Raw genomic sequence first — 17217 nt, forward strand, 5'->3', positions numbered from 1 at the left:
CCCTCGCTGGGCTGCCGGTGGCTGATGGGAAATCCACCCGTGCTGGGTGTTTGGTCACTGTCAGAGGGGAGCGTGGGTGTTTCAGCCCATGCTAATGCAACCACCGCTGTGCACGTGTGTACTTGTGTATGTGTGTCTCCGTGCGTAATGTATGGGACCTTACCATGCTGTGTGTGTAAGAGGTGAGTACCTGTTCACACACACTCTGTGTGCTGTGCTATTTTTAACTGCTTGACAGCTTAACACATACTGTGGGTGTAAGTGAGGAGGAGGGGTGACTGGGCCTGAGAGGTGAGGTGAAAGAGAGGGAGAGATGGGAGGAAGGAGTGTTTTTCTAAGGTAGAAAAACAAGCTGTGTTTGTCTGAATATTAATGTATGATTAATGAGGGAAAACACTCTGACCGCCCTGATTGAAAAGAGAGGCGACTGTTGTTCTTTCGTTTTTTTCCTTCGTCTCCTTCTGGCCTCCTCCCCTCTGAGGTTGACATTGGGTGATGGAGACTTTCTCTCTCTCACTATATATTTTGTATATATATAGTTTTTAGCAGCTATTTTTTTTATTCTTTAGCCAAACTGAAAGCCTGGCTTAAAGTGAAACAAACTAATTTGTTAATCATACCAGACAAAACAACATATATGAATAAAAATATATTAGGGGATTCAAAATGTAGTTTATTAACATTATGGTAAAGAATATTGAAGTTTAATGTGGTTATGGTTGTTGTGGAGTTTGAGTGTTAAAGGCTGGCCTGAATACAGATTAATTGAAGAAATTCTATGCACTTATTTAAGTGTAAGAAGCAGCCTCCTTCCTGTGAAGGCCTCTAGGCTTTGTTTACGTGTCAGAGTGGTAATTTAGCCTTGCGCTTGCACTTGTCATGGTTCGTGAAGGCAAGCCGGTGATGGCTGTGCAGCTATTGCCTCTATTAGGGGGCACTGCTCTTAGTTCTTTTGATTAGCTCCAAAGGAAACCAGCCCGACTGCCTCTCATTACCGCACCCATTACTCTCCTTTAAATGACGCAGCTTGTTTAGCTTGAGCTTGGATAATAAATGCCCCCATTTTTAGTTCACCTCTGCTTTTATTTATCCTTCAAACATGGCTGAGGGCTTTTTTGGTGTTCTTTGCTGATTCGAAGAGAAATGATCACCTTAAACTTTGTGTTTATATTATTTTTTTCTGTAAAGAAGGTGTTGGGAAACAGTGTGAAAACGTATGCAGCTTTGTGTGATGCAAATCAGAGAACTGAGTAAGAACTGAAATCTCTTTTTTGTATTTCCCCCATTCTGTCACTGTTGCACCACTGAGGACTTGCAGACCATGGCCAGATGTGAAGTCACTTTAGCTAGCTGTCTCTCTTTATTTGTGTACGGTATGCTGATGTGCCGTATGTGTGGATACAGAGCGCCATCACTCCTTCACCTGCTGATGTGGGTTGTCAGGGGATGGTGTGTGTACAGCGGTGCTCTCTCGCTTGTGTTTCCTGTTCGTCTTTGTCAGCTGTCAGTCTGTCTTAGCTTCACAGACCTTGGCATAGAAACACTGGCACATCTATGTCAGCCTATTCACTTGGCTCTTGAGATAAGATTATTACACTTGACATGTCTACATTTTTTAGAATAATGTGGAAGCCCTATAATAAGTAGTATGTCTGAGTTATTTTCAAGCAGCCTCTCCTCTGTAGTGTTTACGAGCTAAGTTTTTGCAGTACTGGGAGTGTCCACAAAGTGGCAGTGTTCTATTAGAATTTAACCACTGTGGCTCCCCATGCTAACTGTGAGTTAAGTTTTGTGTGATGGGACACACACACACACATGCTGAGAGGCATAAATCTGGGCCTAATCGGCTCTCCCCAGCCGCCAGGTCCCTGTAGACCCAATAATAACAGCCGCACCACTGGTCTGTTCCTGCCCGGCCCTGACCTGCTGCCAAGGGCGTGCGCACACACATGCACACTCGCACTGTGAGGTTTTTTTACTTGGAGATGGCATATCTACTTTCAGACATATTGTACTGCAGATTGCATGTGGTCCTGAGGTGTTCTGGATAGGGTTAGGGCCCCGGCTGTCTCACTCAGTATTGGATGAGTATAGCATAGCTCAGGTGTTGCGAACCTAAGGGCAAAGCACTCCCTTGTTTTTCTATAGTACGACTGGCTTCAGAAGTCCTGCTGCTGTTTTTGGCAAGCCCGCTCTGATTGCCCCCTCATCATCTCTCATGCATTGATGAAACTTCAGAAATGTAGCTGTTTCGAGTGTCAGTGCATTGAGAAGTGGAAGTTCATGTAAGCAAATGCGTCTTTTTTGTCATTTCTTCTCCTGCTTTTAATTTTGCTCGCTTGTCACCAGCCTATGAGCCGCAACATTTTCACATCTTCTCCTCGCTCCTTTTTCATCTGCCTTTCCGCCTTTCTTGTATCTCAGTCCATCAACGTTTCCCACTCTCTCTTCTTTCTCTCCCCAGGCTGATATGCCGTCCGTTGTGGTTAGGTTAATTGGTGAAAAGCCTGTCCGGGGTGGGGCTTTTTAGGACTCCATTCTTGATTGGCTTCTTTCAGCCTCTGCTAACGAAGCCCCTCTCAGCTAACATTAGAAGACCACTGTAAATACCATCAACAAACACACACACACACACACACACACACACACACACACACACACACACACACACACACACACACACACAAATGCTCCCTTCTCCCCACCACACCCCGGGCACCACATACTCGCCACGCTCTGTTGATCTCCCAGAATGTTTGAGCGGAAAAGTTTATCGGGACAAAATTACACCCCTCAAACCTTCTCCTCGCCCCCTCCCTATTTCTCTGCAAGGCGTTCCCTCTGATTTTCCCTTTGTCTTTTCAAACTGCTCTTTTAAGCCATTGAGCCGAGAGGCGGACACATTTACACATTTGTGGCAAGCAAATGTGTTTCCCTTTTCTCTCACTGATGGAGAAGGGATGGGAATGTGATCTTGTGTGTGTATGTGGTGTGCATGTGTGTGTGGATGTAGGATCTGTGCACGTTCTAGTCCGCATGGCATATATGACACCATTGCCTTCAGGCTAGAATTGAACTTTTTGACCGTATCCTTCATTCAGGATGCCGGTACTTATTGCTATAGTGTTACGTCTGATCCTATTCATTCCATATGCTCGGCCCTCCGACACATGTGGAGCAGAGAAGACAGTCTTTGATGACATGCTCTCTTGCGTGACTTAATTTCCCCCATTGTACTCTAACTGTTCTCTAACCGTTTGTTGATAAGGAGTTAATACACACTCTCGCCACGGAGCAGATAAATACTTGAGTGTGCGCAGGGAGACAAAAAGACACACGCACTGTGACACATTAATACACATATGGCCAGTAGAAGATTAGGATTGTGACAGCAATGCATATGCCAGTCTGGTGGAGGCATGCTCTGACAGCATTAATCCCTCCTTATCCACAGTTGACAAGGATAAGGCCCCTGTCTCCTCTCATTTCAACTCACTGGGAAGAATGGGAGCAGTGGGAAATCGTGGTGACCTGTTGCCTCTCCCTGTGTGTCCGTGCATGCTTTTCTAAGCTGCCTTATGTCCCGTCAACACGTGGTCAGTGTCTGATTAGGTTGCTTTTCTTTAGCAGCTGACTGTTATTTTCATTATACAATTACTGTATGTCTTTGACAGTATCAGAGTTTCTCTGTCCTCTAATCCATCTGTACCTGTGGTTTGTGTTTTCCAGTGCCACGATTTTCCCTCAAGGTGCTACATTATATACAGTATGTACTCTGCATACATTATGATAGCTGTTAGGAGATGCAGATGCAGATGTAACCTGTACAGTAAAAATGTTTGCTCTAGCACCTGCTGCTGCATCCTTCCCCCCCGAAGCTGTAAGTGGTGGCCTAAAGCTTTGACTAGCCCGCAGTTCACTAAAGATAAATCTGGGTGGGGATTGAAAGAGCAGCCCTTGCCACCACTGAGGTGCCCTTGAGCAAGGGACCACTCCCTCAGTACCACAACAGAGCTAAGCCTAACCCCCAGCTGCTGGAGGCCAGCAGATCAGTCAGTGATTGGTCTGGGTGTGAATGTGTGTGGCTGTGTGGGTGTGAACGCCATGACGAAGAAAGCATTGCTCTCAGCGGTGCTTCCCTGGTTAAATAAAGGTTTAAAAAAGTTTTGAATGTGCAGTTCAGTCAGTGAAATAACACAGTTAAGGAGGTCTTTTACATGAGAGTACAAACACAGCTGGATAGTGAATGTGTGGCATCTTTCCTTGACCTCACACACAGATACCTGTGATAGATATGTGATAGCTGCTGTGATAGCAGATACCTTCTCCTCGAGAGCAGAGCCAGAGACTACAGGTGGATGCGGGTGGTGGTGTGAGGCGGATTAAAGCTTAAACCAGCAGCAGTGATGGTTGTGTTGCCTTGAATAGATGCTACAGTGATTCACATGTGAATGAAGTAGCTGCCCTGCTTGCTGACACTCTTTCAAAGAGGTGTTGATTCAGCTCTCGGTCCTTTTGAGGCTTTTTTAAGCCCTGATTTTGTCCAACCTGTTTATGGGACGGTCATACAGAATCACACAGTAACATAACACACTCATGAAATGATCAGTCCAAGTTTTGAATACTGCGAAAATGTGAAATGCTTTACATTTATTGCAGGGCTCATGTGTACTTTTGAAAATATTTTATGTCCAACAAGTACATATAACTTGCTGCGTGTCGACATGCGTGTTTTTGTATGCGCGGCAATTAGCGTGAATGTGCACGTCCTTTTGTGTGGGTGTTGTAGGTCAGAGTTACCATTAATTATTGATAGAAGAAGTGTAGCGCATGTGCTGGCAGAAAGTGTTGCTAAGCAAGAGCTTTAGCATGCCAGAGACATCTGTGAGAGAGCGACGGAGACAAGTTAGAAACGGAAAGATAGAGACCAAGAGAGTGATAGAGACCGATTCATATGACCTGCTGTATTGCTATAGAGTGTCTCCCACCTGCAAACGAATAGAGACAGAAGGAGCAGAGAATAGACACCAGCACTTGCTGTTGGAAACGGAAAGGAGTCCTCGGGGGACCGTCTTAAAGCTTACAGGAAAAGTTATTTTTTCTTTTTGCACAAGAAGATTTTTTTAAGGATGTACAATCAAGGATAACATAGCTATATTCAACAAAGGGTATTAAAAAAGGTAGTAAGATAAGACCGGGACTGGTCTGACCGAGCAGTGTATCTCATCTGAAGCTGTGGGTGTTAGAAGGTGCTAAAGATGATGAGCCGCCAGGCTTATTTTTACCGGGTCCCTCCCCAGGAGCTTCATCGCCGGAACCAGCTCCAGGCTGATCCGGCCAAGACCAGGGCTCTGCAGACTGTCATCGATATGAAGGTAGGACTTCCAGCGGATCAACAAGAGCAGGCAACGTTTGAAGTGTGTCACATGAAGAGTGTGTATCGCACTAATAGATCAGTTCTCAGCTTCTTGAATTCGAGTGTTTTTTGCTGTTGCTGCAGGGATTGTGTTAGCCAGTTTCAAATGAGAGAACAATTTATACTCTGGTAGGTGTGTGATGCAAATGAAAGTATTATGTTGTGATCTTGTTTGAGCAGTGTAGATTGCTCTTCCATTGCAGCATGTTGTCTGGTTTTGCCTGATATCAGCTTCATACCAACAAAGCTTTAATTATTGATGAGTGCTGCTGTAATGTGAGCAGTAGTAGATCTGGCTCTAGTTTGCGTGGAAACGCAGACGCAAACATACATCTAAAAAACACTGTCTTATTGTTGCTTTGTTGTCTGTATGGCGGCCATGCCCAAGTAAAGGCCATTATTGGCCCATGCAGAGTTGAGCACTTATTCAATTTGTTTCAAATGTCACATATGGAAGCTTTCACTCTCATCTCAGCCCTTTGAAGTCGTTAGAGCTGTGAAAAATGCAGTTGACTCCACATGTGTCTGCTTGCACACCCACCCACCCACACACACACACACACACACACACACACACACACACACACATTTAGTGTTAATTCAGCAAAGGCTTGTTCCAAAAGTGGTTCTTTTACAGCAAAACCACAGTTATTTTTCACACATACTTTGTGATTTGTCTGCCTATTAACAAACTGCACATGTGCTCGCCCGGGATGCCCAGAGTGTTGTAAATGCATGAGAGAGGCCCAATTAAATCTGACTGCATTAATTAGAAAAGACAAAACAAACAATGCCAGAGCGATTAGAGACATGAAGGAGAACGATCTCCCTCCGGTGATGCTGATGTTGAAGAGGAGATGTTTCCCTGCATTGTCGCTTCTTTAAAACTGTTTATGTTGTTGAGTACTGATCTAAGTGTGTCCAGCAGCGTTTGTTCCAGTGTCTGCATTCTTGCTTTTTTCTAAGTGGCGTGTATTTCTGTTTTGTGATTCCAGAACACCAACCCCCCTTTCTGTTTTGATCCTGACGTTATCTGGCAGGTACAGTAATGAGTGCTCACCTCTTGGTCCTTCTGTCAACTCAGCATGGGCTGCAAATATATTTTCCTCGACCATAACTTCCTCCTGGGTTCTGATGCTGCAGTAGTTCATGTTTCAGTAGTTTTGAGGCTCAGTACTTCTTACATGTACTGCTATTGTACTGTGTTTGATATTACCCTCTTGTTTTCTTTGGGTTTGCCTTGTTTCTCTTCCTCTGGGTGATGTTTTTTTCTCTCTGTGCTCTGAAGCAGAAACAGATAGTAATCAGTTATTAAAGATACAGTATAGCTTATACTACAGAAATCAACATTAAGATTGAATAGCATTGCCTCTGCATTGCGTGTGTGTGTGTGTGTGTGTGTGTGTGTGTGTGTGTGTGTGTGTGTGTGTGTGTGTGTGTGTGTGTGTGTGTATGTACAGTTTGGGCTAAGTGGAGGGATTCCCCTAAATGCCTGAATACCCCACCAAGTTCTTGCATACACTCTTTGTGTGTCGGTCTGTTATGTGTACACTCCTGTTTGGGATGGTGTATGCAGGGCCGTGTGCTAGGCAGGGCTGATGTCAGAGGATGTAATAGAGGTCAGATGCTTACATGATGCCTGTGGTTTGTGCTGATGGCATCATGCAATCTGCTTCCATTTATTCAATTACCTTTCACGTCTCTTCCAAGGTTTAGCATTTAACGTATGTCTGGACCCATGCAGCTAAACAACCTCAGGACCTGTCCATGACAGACCCTTCCATTCCCTCATAGACACTGCAAAGGAAAACAACTGGGCTGCACACGACTGTCTCCCCAGATATTTGCCCTGTTTTACCTGTCAGAAATAGGGGCGCACATGAAATATATAATCCAGATACGGGAGACTATGAACTCTTCTGTGAATTTGCTGAATGGCTGTTCAAAGTGACCCATGCAGATATTGGGGTTTAGCATGGGGTTAAGCTCCCAGCTTCATCAGAACTGCTTGTCGGATGGTATAACGTTGGAAACCCCCTCTCCACACACCTCTCCGATGTCCAAATTGGGGAGGCTGTGCCCAGTAATTTCTGTAACTTTCCAAAACCTACAATCTGACATTCACATACTTCACGCTGTGATTGGTCAGCTGTGCGGAGGTGAGAAATGAGCTCTGTTGTTACATTCTTTATGTAGCTATTTCTGTCATTTGTCATGTGAATGAGTGAGTGCAGCACTATGAATGTCCTCCAGGAGAACTGTCTGAAAATGTCGCAAGCTGAAAACTCATCTGTTCAGACTCTAAAAGCAAACAAAATCCCTCTTCCTTGACCTCTTACTGTTTCTAATTGTAGTGCTTGTATCCACATGGTTGAATGATCTTATTGTAGAGACATAAATTGACATAATGTGATTAATTAATAGATGGATTGTTTAAACAGTAGTGACACAGGTAAGCCCTTGTTAAAGTCCAGAGGCCAACATCAGCTGTCAGATCTTTGCTCACTCTCTGCCTGCCTGCTGTTGCTGGTGCAGGACACCAAGATCTCTTCCCTGGAGAGGAACATCAGAGACCTAGAGGATGAGGTCCAGATGTTAAAGACCAGTGGCCTGCTGCACCCTGACGACAGGCAGGATGAGCTCAAGCAGGTGGAGGTCTACAAGAGCCATTCTAAATTCATGAAGACTAAGGTAGAATGTCTGTGCACGCCACCTGAGACGTCGTCACACTGCATGAACTGAGTGGTGCATGCTCTCCCTTAAGCATGAATTACAATGGTGTGCAAATCTTTTATGTGCATGTTGCATGCCGCCTTTGCAAGCATAAATGGAAACCTCTTAATGCCAGCCCACATGTTACAGTATGTCTTTTTCCTGCTCTGTCCAGGCTCCCGTGTTGCATGGATACCAAGAACTCCCACGCCTATAAATGTGTCTGTTGTTTCAGAGAGAGTTCTAATTCAAAACAATTCAAGACTTTTCTTCTTCCCTCCTTATTTCCCATGAAATGCTAGTGAGCCCTACCTACCTTACCTGTGTGATGACCAAGCATTGTGCCGCTTTCCCATCTGTGACGGCTGACTGTTCTGACGGAGCAAACTATCAGCTTACAGTGCACCGTGTCTGTTTACTGTCCCACCTTTAGCTGACAGGAAGACCTTTAGAAAGGCCTGACTAAGATTTCTCTACTGCAGGCTGTATACTGGTTTATTCATCGGGACACCAGCAGTGCACAGACTGACATGCACATGTACATGATGTACAGGAGCCATGTTTAAGAATGTAGTTTCAGCTTTCCCAGAGTGCCTATGATGGCTGAGGCCCTCGGGTAGGGCTCCATGTGAAAATGTTTCTCTTTGGTTCGTTAATGGCGCTCTTTGTAGGGCCCATTTGTCATTGCATTGGGGAAGTTCCTGATGCAATCATAAAAGAGATGTTTTTATGAATGGGGCCCTGACAGATGAATGTGAGCTTACAACGACAGAGGAAAGAGCTCTCTCCTCGTCCGTACTGACCTGGGATGATATACATCATGGCGATGGCCCTGGCTCGCTCTCCCATGTCTCATCTTTCTGCATTACACAGAAAGACACTGCGTGCATGGATATGCACAGGCACACAGATTCATTCTATATCCTTGAAGTGTTTGGGGTCCTGGTCTTTCAGCAGTGGCAGTGGCTGGTGTTGAGGTGAGACTGTGATAAGAGAAACCAGCGAGGACAGCGTCCCTGTCGTCTCCGGTTTCCCTTCTGGGCTTTGATTCGCTCCAGTGCCAGAAAGTGGCTTCTAAGAGCATGGAAATTTGTTCAAGTATGATAAGTGGGTATTAGAGCAGGTGAATTTATTTATCCAGATAATCATTTCTTGCAGAGCTTCACCAAGTATAACATTGCGAAGCCTCAGCTGTGTGGTTGAGGAGTGCGGAGGAGTGTGGAGGAGCACACAGCCAGCTGGGATACTGTCTTTAGTTTCCCAGCTGGTTGTGTGCCGTAGTTTAGTGGCTTGCTGTCTTTCTTGTCTTTGTGTCTCTGTAGGAGCAGGACTTGTCCCCATGTGTGTCTTCCATCAGAACAGCTCCCACCTTCCTCCTCCCCACCCAACAGCCCTGGATCACAGAACAAGCAGAAGTACCCCTCTCATTAGTCTGTCTCCTCTCCCATTATTTCTCTCGCTGTCCTTTGAATGCCTTGCTCCTTATTTTATCTGTAATACTCTATCAGGTTCTACTTACATGACTTACTATTCTCTCCCCAGTCTCACCTCTCCGATCAGAGCCTCCAGTCTCACCTTTTGGTCCCCCGTCTCCTATTTTCTGCCTTCTCCCTGCTCCCTTTATTTCTGTGTGAGGGTTGATTGGCCAAGCTCTTGTCCAGTCAGCAAACCCCCTGTTACGAGGTGAACCCTGCTCACACAATTAGAGAAATCTCTCCTTCGAATCAGCTTTGTGCATTTTTGGCACCGATAGACAGATGGCAATCTTGTGCACATAGCTAACCTCAGCACAGAAACCTCCCTCTGTTAGTGCATTTGATTTCCTTTGTGGCTTGCCGTCCTGTTCTGTATGGTCTTCCTTAAAACAATCTGTAATCTGTCAGCTATGTGAGTGTAATATTGCTTCCCATAACTCTGCCTGCATGTATTTGTCCCCCTCTGGCTGTTTGGCTTGGTGTGTCCATAAAGCAGACAGTAGACCTGGAACTCCTCTGACTGTGGACTCATAATGTAGGGCTGGGCGATAATTCAATATTGTAATGTATCATCTCTCCAGATAAATGGATCATGACACAGCTGACATATTTAGATATTGTAGTTAACAAATCCATGTCTAAATGACTGATAAAAAAAAAAGTTCAGTTTTGCCAAAATGTGTCACAGGAGGAGAAACCTTTCAGATTTTCCCTGATAAAAGTTTGAAAAAAAGAACCCTTCATTATAATAAAGCAATTCGACTCAGTAAAATTGAAATGTTGAGGTTTTAGTTTACATTTTTGACTCATGAGATATTTGTCATGTTATTCGTTTTGTCCGTATTGCCCACTTCTACATTGAACAGCTTGTTTAAGCCTCTTTCTACATTCAGGGGAATGTGTTCATAGAGAACAAAGTGTGGGAAAAAATGGTTTTATGCAGTAATATACCACAGCAACACACACTGCTGTGTTTTTGCATGAGATGTGTATGTGGTTTGTGTGGGTGTGTACATGTGTGTGTTTGCTTGAGAAAAACACAGTTCTCTTCTCACTTTGAGGGTTTTTGTTTTCTACAGGTTCACTCAGCGATGACTAAAAGGTTTTCGTAACGATTTTGCGCACGTGTTTCTGTGATTGTCAGATTGAGCAGCTGAAGCAGGAGCTGAACAGGAAGGAGTCGGAGATGCAGGCCCTGCAGACCAAGCTGGAAACACTGACCAATCAGAACTCAGACTGCAAGCAACACATCGAGGTGCTAAAGGAGTCGCTCAGCGCCAAGGAGCAGCGTGCCAACACACTGCAGACAGAGGTCAGCACACACACACACACACAAAAAATCCCCCACAGATATACAAACACACTGAGCTTCCTGGACTTGGGAAGATACACACAGCCTCCGATGGTTGAGGCTGTCTGAAAATGAAGCCTGTTGATCGCTACTATAGTAACAATAGGAATGGCTAAGACACGTTAAGGCTGTTTTAGCTCCATTTTAGTGTGTATTTGTTCTGTTAAACCCATCCTTTTTGACTTTTAGTCCTTAGCTTTGGAGTTTTTGTACTCCAGGGAAAATTAGCTGTTTGGCTAGCATTGGCACGTTGACGGTGATGATCATCAGTGTGCACTGATCTTGAAAAAACAGCCTTTGAGATGACAAACACACGTGTTCTAGGAGCTCAAAAACAATGCATCTCTTCTCAGATACAAAACGCCTTGCTTTCCTTCTCTAATGGACTTTGAGGTGGGTGGAAAAAATGTCTCTGCGTGTGGCTCCTTTAGTCCACCAGTGGGCCTGTACGCGTGGGCGGGTCAGTCAGTCAGAAGGCTGGAGAGAAAGCTGGCAGCTTTCTCTTCTTCATCTTTGAAGTTTCTAAACTCTGTGGTTCTAATGATTTTATCACTGCTGTTAGGGATGGAGGCGGGTTGTATGTGGAGAGATGGAGGTGTGCATGTGTGTGGGGTGGGTTGGGAGAGCATTTAGCATTTTTCTCCATCACTCTCTAGACTTGGAACTGATACTTTAGATCTCTGTGTTAGGCAGTTGAGAGCGGCCTGCTAACTATGTCCACTCATCATTACAGGAAGCAATTTGGGCCAAAATTAGGCCTAATTGTCCATACATGTGCAAGGAATTTTGGCCCTCGCAGTTAACTGAATACATCATACTTACAGGAATTGGTCTTCAGTGGGTGGTTTTGTGTGTAGATGTTTTTGTTTGTGTGTCTCACTGAAATGACATGTAAAGAAATGTGTGTCCTTTTGCCATGGGTCAGGGTTATCGCCATTGATGGTGAGCTAAAGCTAACTATATTTATGTGCAGTTACAGTCAGATGCACTGTAACATAGATGGTTAAGGTTTGTTCTACAGCAAATATCAGTTAAAGTAAGGTATCTAAACCTTGGTGGGCGTGAGGGTACAGTACATTTTTTGGAACATGTTTGTGTGTGGGGGGGTGCAAGGCAGGTTCAGTAAAGGTTACTGAAGCAATCATAAATATACTGTTAGGTCATGATGTCAATTTCAGTGCTGAAGGGTTACATATACAGTCGTGTATACTAGGGATGACGAGATTCACCGATTCATATCGGTGATCCGATACAAACGTTTGTGATGCGACTGCACCAGTATATTCAAGGTACATCGGATATAATTTACGGGTGAATTTATGGTGCATCTCTTCTAGCCTGTCTGCATCGGTAAATTCCATGGTTAAATCGATTATTTCATGTTCTAGTACTATTCCTGAGGTGTTTTCCCAGGCAACCTGAATGCACCATCACTCCTCCTTCAGTGACGCAAACGTTGTTCACAACATAGAGGGAAACAAGAACGACGTTAGCAGCGAGAAGATATTTAGCGCACTGAAAAAGACACACAAATCAAACGTTTGGCAATATTTCGGGTTTTTCAAGCGAGAAGGTAAACTGGACAAAACGCATGCAATCTGCAAACAATGCCGAGCAGCTATCAATTACGTCAGTAGCACAACAAACCTGGCGATGAAGTTTTATATGTTTTGTAAAATTGTAGAGACAGAGAACATAATTCGGAGTAAGAATTGCTCATTATAAATAAAATTTAATGCTCTGTCTATACATACTGAATTATGTCTTTTTTAAAGAGTAAGAGTAAGTAAAGCAGAGTTGTGCTATAAGAAATCTGATATGGGCACACTCTCGTACCGCAACTAACTGTATCGAACTGGATCACATCATATCAAACTGAATCTCTTTGTAAGCAAGTCATATCGTTATCAAATAATTTTGAATCGCATCGTATCGTGAACAGGAGCGAATTGCATCTCATCAACAGAGGCTTCAGTGTATCGTTAATGTATCCTATAGGTGGCTGCGTATTGAGATGCGTATGGAATCGGCCTCAGTGGTGGAGATATACATCCCTAGTGTATATGTAACACTTAAATATTGTACCATTAAAAGATATCATTCTTGTTAGTGCAAACTATAATTGTATATGCTTAAGCCAGTAAATGTCTCTGCCAAAGTTGAAATGAGTGAGCACAAGGTGTGTGTGTACCTGTCTGTTAATATAACGCATATGTATGTGTGTTTATGCGTTAATGTGCGGCTGCATGACAAGGGAATGATTTATAATTGACCAGCATGCTCCTGACACCGGGCACATCACTGAGCTCTGTTGCCTGTCTTCTTCTACATATCTCATAGGCTACTGCAGCAGGGCTGTAATCAGATCCGACAGTCTTGATCACCACACACACATAAACACACACACACACACACACACACACACACACACACACACACACACACACACACACACACACACACACACACACACACACACACACGCTGTCAGTGCTGATTGCTGGACTCTCATCTCCGGTCCTGGGTAGTTTTTTCCTGCTATTGAAGTGGCATTTTCCCCCGCTTAGGAGAGGCTAGGGTTTCCTGGACTAAGTGGGCAAACCAGAGGATGAGTACAGATATTGAGTTTATTTGAAGGCAGCCATGGCCCTGCATTCCTTTACTGTCTGTCAGTCATTCAGCTAGAAGGCACAGCCATTCTCACAGGATCTCCCTTCTCACCTCATTCCTTCCATCCGCTCATATTATTCCTTCACATCCCTTCAGCGGTTTGTTTCTACATCTCATTTAAAATTCCTCAAGGGCCCCTGATTTCCTACCGCTGGGACTACTAGCTCATCATACCCCTCCCCATATATATGTGTGTGTGTGCCAGGTGGGTCTCATCATAAATGACAGTGATTGGTACAGTAGTCCACTCCCCCAGAGCCAGACTGGTGTCCGCCAGGGCTGAGGAGCACCTTCATCTCACAGACACTTGTCTCTAAAAGCTTTCACATCAGGATGGGACTAAGAGGGGACCAGTCACCGAACAGAGCAGGCACTGTGAGTGCGGGAATGAGAAAATGGAAGTGTATTTATTTGTCAGTCAAAGTTAAGGACAGCTTCTAAATGGGTGCGATTTAGCTCGATAACTGGAAAATGTGGAAAATAATGAGGGTGCGCTTGTGTGTGAGTCTGCTGTCCACGTCTGTGGAAACTTAACCCTTTAATACAGTATGTGTATGTGTCTTTCCTGCCCCGATCAGGACAATGCAGGGCTGTAACTATACTCCAGCAGATCAGGTAACCTGTAAGAGACCTTCCTGCATATTTAATCAGCCAGCGACAAAGGAACAGGCCCCAACCCCAGTGGAAGAGCGGGCTTGCATGTGCTTTGACTTTGTTTAGTTTTCTTTGAAAACATAGTTTTGAATATTACCATTGCACTAAAAGAGGCGTGTGGGCCTGTTTATTTAATTCAGCTGTTCTTAGTCACACTTGGTCCTCGTGATGGCACACTGAGGTGCACAACCAGACAGATTTATTTGCAGTACATTGGCATTTTTTGTGTTGGAGTGTTAATCTCCGATCTGATTTGAGATGAAATGAAGTGAAATTCCTTCAGATTCAGAGTTTATTGACTCAAGACCATGGTTGCATGGAATAGGGTACGAACAAAAAATACAAAACAATAGCGCTAGATGGGACATTTTTCAAGAACACACCCAATTTACATTTAACATTTGGCTTATACAATTTGCTCCTGTCACATTTTTACTCACTGTGGTCTCATTTTTCACTGCAGCATATAAGTCCTACACCTCTATGACAACAGCACAATTATGACTAGAAGTAGGAAGAAATGAATAATATAATATAACGCCATAAACCATTAAAAACAAACAAAAAATGTTTTTAAGTATTTATTTTACAAAATGTTATACACACTGAAATGTAACATTTTTACAACCTGTGCAAATGGTCTCTTGTCCTCTCCTCCTGGCTCCTCTTCCTCCAGTTCAGTCATCACATGACTTCAGTGTTATGTTTTTTACAGGATCTGGTTCTTGCAAACAGTTTGTTTTTGGCAAACTTTTAAAAGAGACATGAAAAATTAAGTGGTGAAATATCACTATTTTAATGTTAGATTGGCTTTTTTTCCCTGATGGAATGGTTCATGGCACATGATGCGTTCAAGGACTGTTGGAAATGTGAAAATCTAACAATAATTTCTGTTTTTATATAATAAATGGAAGAAAAACGTGCCTTTCAAACCCACCAGTGGGTTGTTGGGATCAGAGGGTGATTTGCAACCTACATACTATATCTAAGACACAGAGAGAGACTTTATTTTTTCATTTTTGAAATTTGGGCATGCTCACTCATTGCACATGGTTAACACAGTGTGTGGTCGTTGTCATTTTAGCACGTTTCCGTGGACAAACCTTTAGGATTGTGAGTGTGTTTGCAGCAAACCAGCTGACACTTCTTCTTGAGCAAATGCATCTCCATGAATCATTTGAATCAGCTGCTGGCAGGACAATTGTTTGAGCTTTGTTTTGAATGTACAACCTCCACAACACTTCTATCTGTGTGTGATGCTGCTCCTCACTTTCAGCAAGAAATGAGCTGTGTAGTGGTTCACTGGTGAAAAAGGTATTACAGAGAGTCATGTGTCTTAGCACCAGTAATATCTTGGCTTTCTCGCCGTGAACTGTTATTACTGCCTCTGCTGTCTTCTTTAGTGGTAACGCTAATTCCTTAAGAGTCACATAATCTCGGTTATAACCTTCAATTTCTTTTAATGCAACAAATCATGTTGCATGTAATTTCTTTGGCAGACATTAGTGAAGGTTTTCATTTTGTGAAGGTTGATATGCTTTGATTTACACACTCAGGTGGGAATTTGCAGGTGGCCACTTACCCACACAGGGGAAATCCGGATCTGAAGTAGGTTCAAGGTGCTTAAGTCAAAGTCTGGATCAGGCACATAAATAACACAGTAATATAACATTTGATAGTTTGTTCCTCACTAAATGCCAGCAGAAGTGTTAGGAGCAGCTCGCCTTTAATGCACGTTTTTGCGATGTGGCAACATGTCTGTGTTTACAGACAGCAGTCTGTGGTATTTCATTTTAACTTTCTCAGACGTGACCTCAAATATCCTGTGTTCTCTTTCATCACCAGCGTTTGCAGCGTGTCTGCTCGAAGACCTCCGCAGAGTTTTTATTTTGAGGTGGAGGTGTAAAGACATAAATGACTCGAAAATGACTTGCTAACATCAGCCATAGCAACGGTGATGTATTGGGAAGATAAAAAAAAAAAAAAGTCTCTGGAGCGGGACAGGGAAAAGAATCATGATGAGATGGAGCGACAGGAGGAAGTGAAAAGTGAGAGAATAGAGTTGCTTGATGGATGTAGAAGGCTGTGGGCTTTTGTCAGTGAGTGATGCAATGGTACGGTGTGCTGTGGTCCCTGCTGGACTGTTTTTGTTGATCTTTCCTTGTTCTCTTCGCTGATTGATGGTTCATCTAGGTAGTGAGGCGGAGAAAAGATGTGGTCTCAACCTGGTTACAATCCGCCCTGCGCTCTCCCCCTGCTGTGTTCTCACTCTCTGGCTTTCTTTCTGCCTCATTCCCTTTTGCGCGCTCTGTCCATATTTTCTCTTCCCTCACACTATCTGCCTCCATCTGTCTTCTATCCCCCTGTACTTTCTGGCCTAATTCCCCTCCTCTTCTGTCCATTCTTATCCCTCATTTGTTAGAACCACTGCAAGAAAGAGTGGATGACAGTTTTAACGTAGTTGAGGACTTGATAAATGCACTAAAGACAACAATGAGGTGGTTGAGCTAGTGGAAAACAGCCTGTTTTAGGCTGACTGCTAATTATCAACTTCACATCTAAACCCCGGGGCTGTTGTGATGACTGACCATTGCAGACCAGTTCTTATATGACCTCATGTGAACTTGACTGACCACGGTCACCAGTCTCAGACTCGACAGCGTGCTCCTGGGTTCCTGGGGTGGTGCGGTTTGGGATGCAGTGGGAGTAGCAAAGCGTCAGGGCCCCCCAGAACAAACATGGCACGGTCCAAAATAAAGCCCCCGCGAGTTCTTCAGAGGCCATGTGGAAAAGCCATAAAGTGGAGTTATAGGGGTCACAATGGGGATGAGATACTTAATGGTTTACACAGAGAACGAGGTAAATACGCACACGACCGAAGGATCTGACAAACACCAGCTTGTGCGCATGGCTGCCTATGCATGCGCACATGAAAACAC

General features: G+C 44.0%; 1 protein-coding gene across 6 annotated transcripts in view; it reads left to right on the forward strand.

Annotated features, from left to right (window-relative positions):
• LOC139334582 (ERC protein 2) overlaps window positions 1–17217 on the forward strand; it is a 149942-nt gene that overhangs the window by 9259 nt on the left and 123466 nt on the right. For all 6 annotated transcript variants that reach the window (XR_011602389.1, XM_070967549.1, XM_070967550.1 and 3 more), the window contains 2 exons: window positions 7952–8107; window positions 10748–10915. Coding sequence is in view for 5 of the 6 variants with exons in the window: in XM_070967549.1 (XP_070823650.1) it covers window positions 7952–8107; window positions 10748–10915 (324 nt within the window). In the remaining variant the exon portion in view is untranslated. The remainder of the gene's footprint in view (window positions 1–7951; window positions 8108–10747; window positions 10916–17217) is intronic.

The sequence above is a fragment of the Chaetodon trifascialis genome, chromosome 8 (assembly GCF_039877785.1).
Source record: "Chaetodon trifascialis isolate fChaTrf1 chromosome 8, fChaTrf1.hap1, whole genome shotgun sequence".
Lineage (NCBI taxonomy): Eukaryota > Metazoa > Chordata > Actinopteri > Chaetodontiformes > Chaetodontidae > Chaetodon > Chaetodon trifascialis.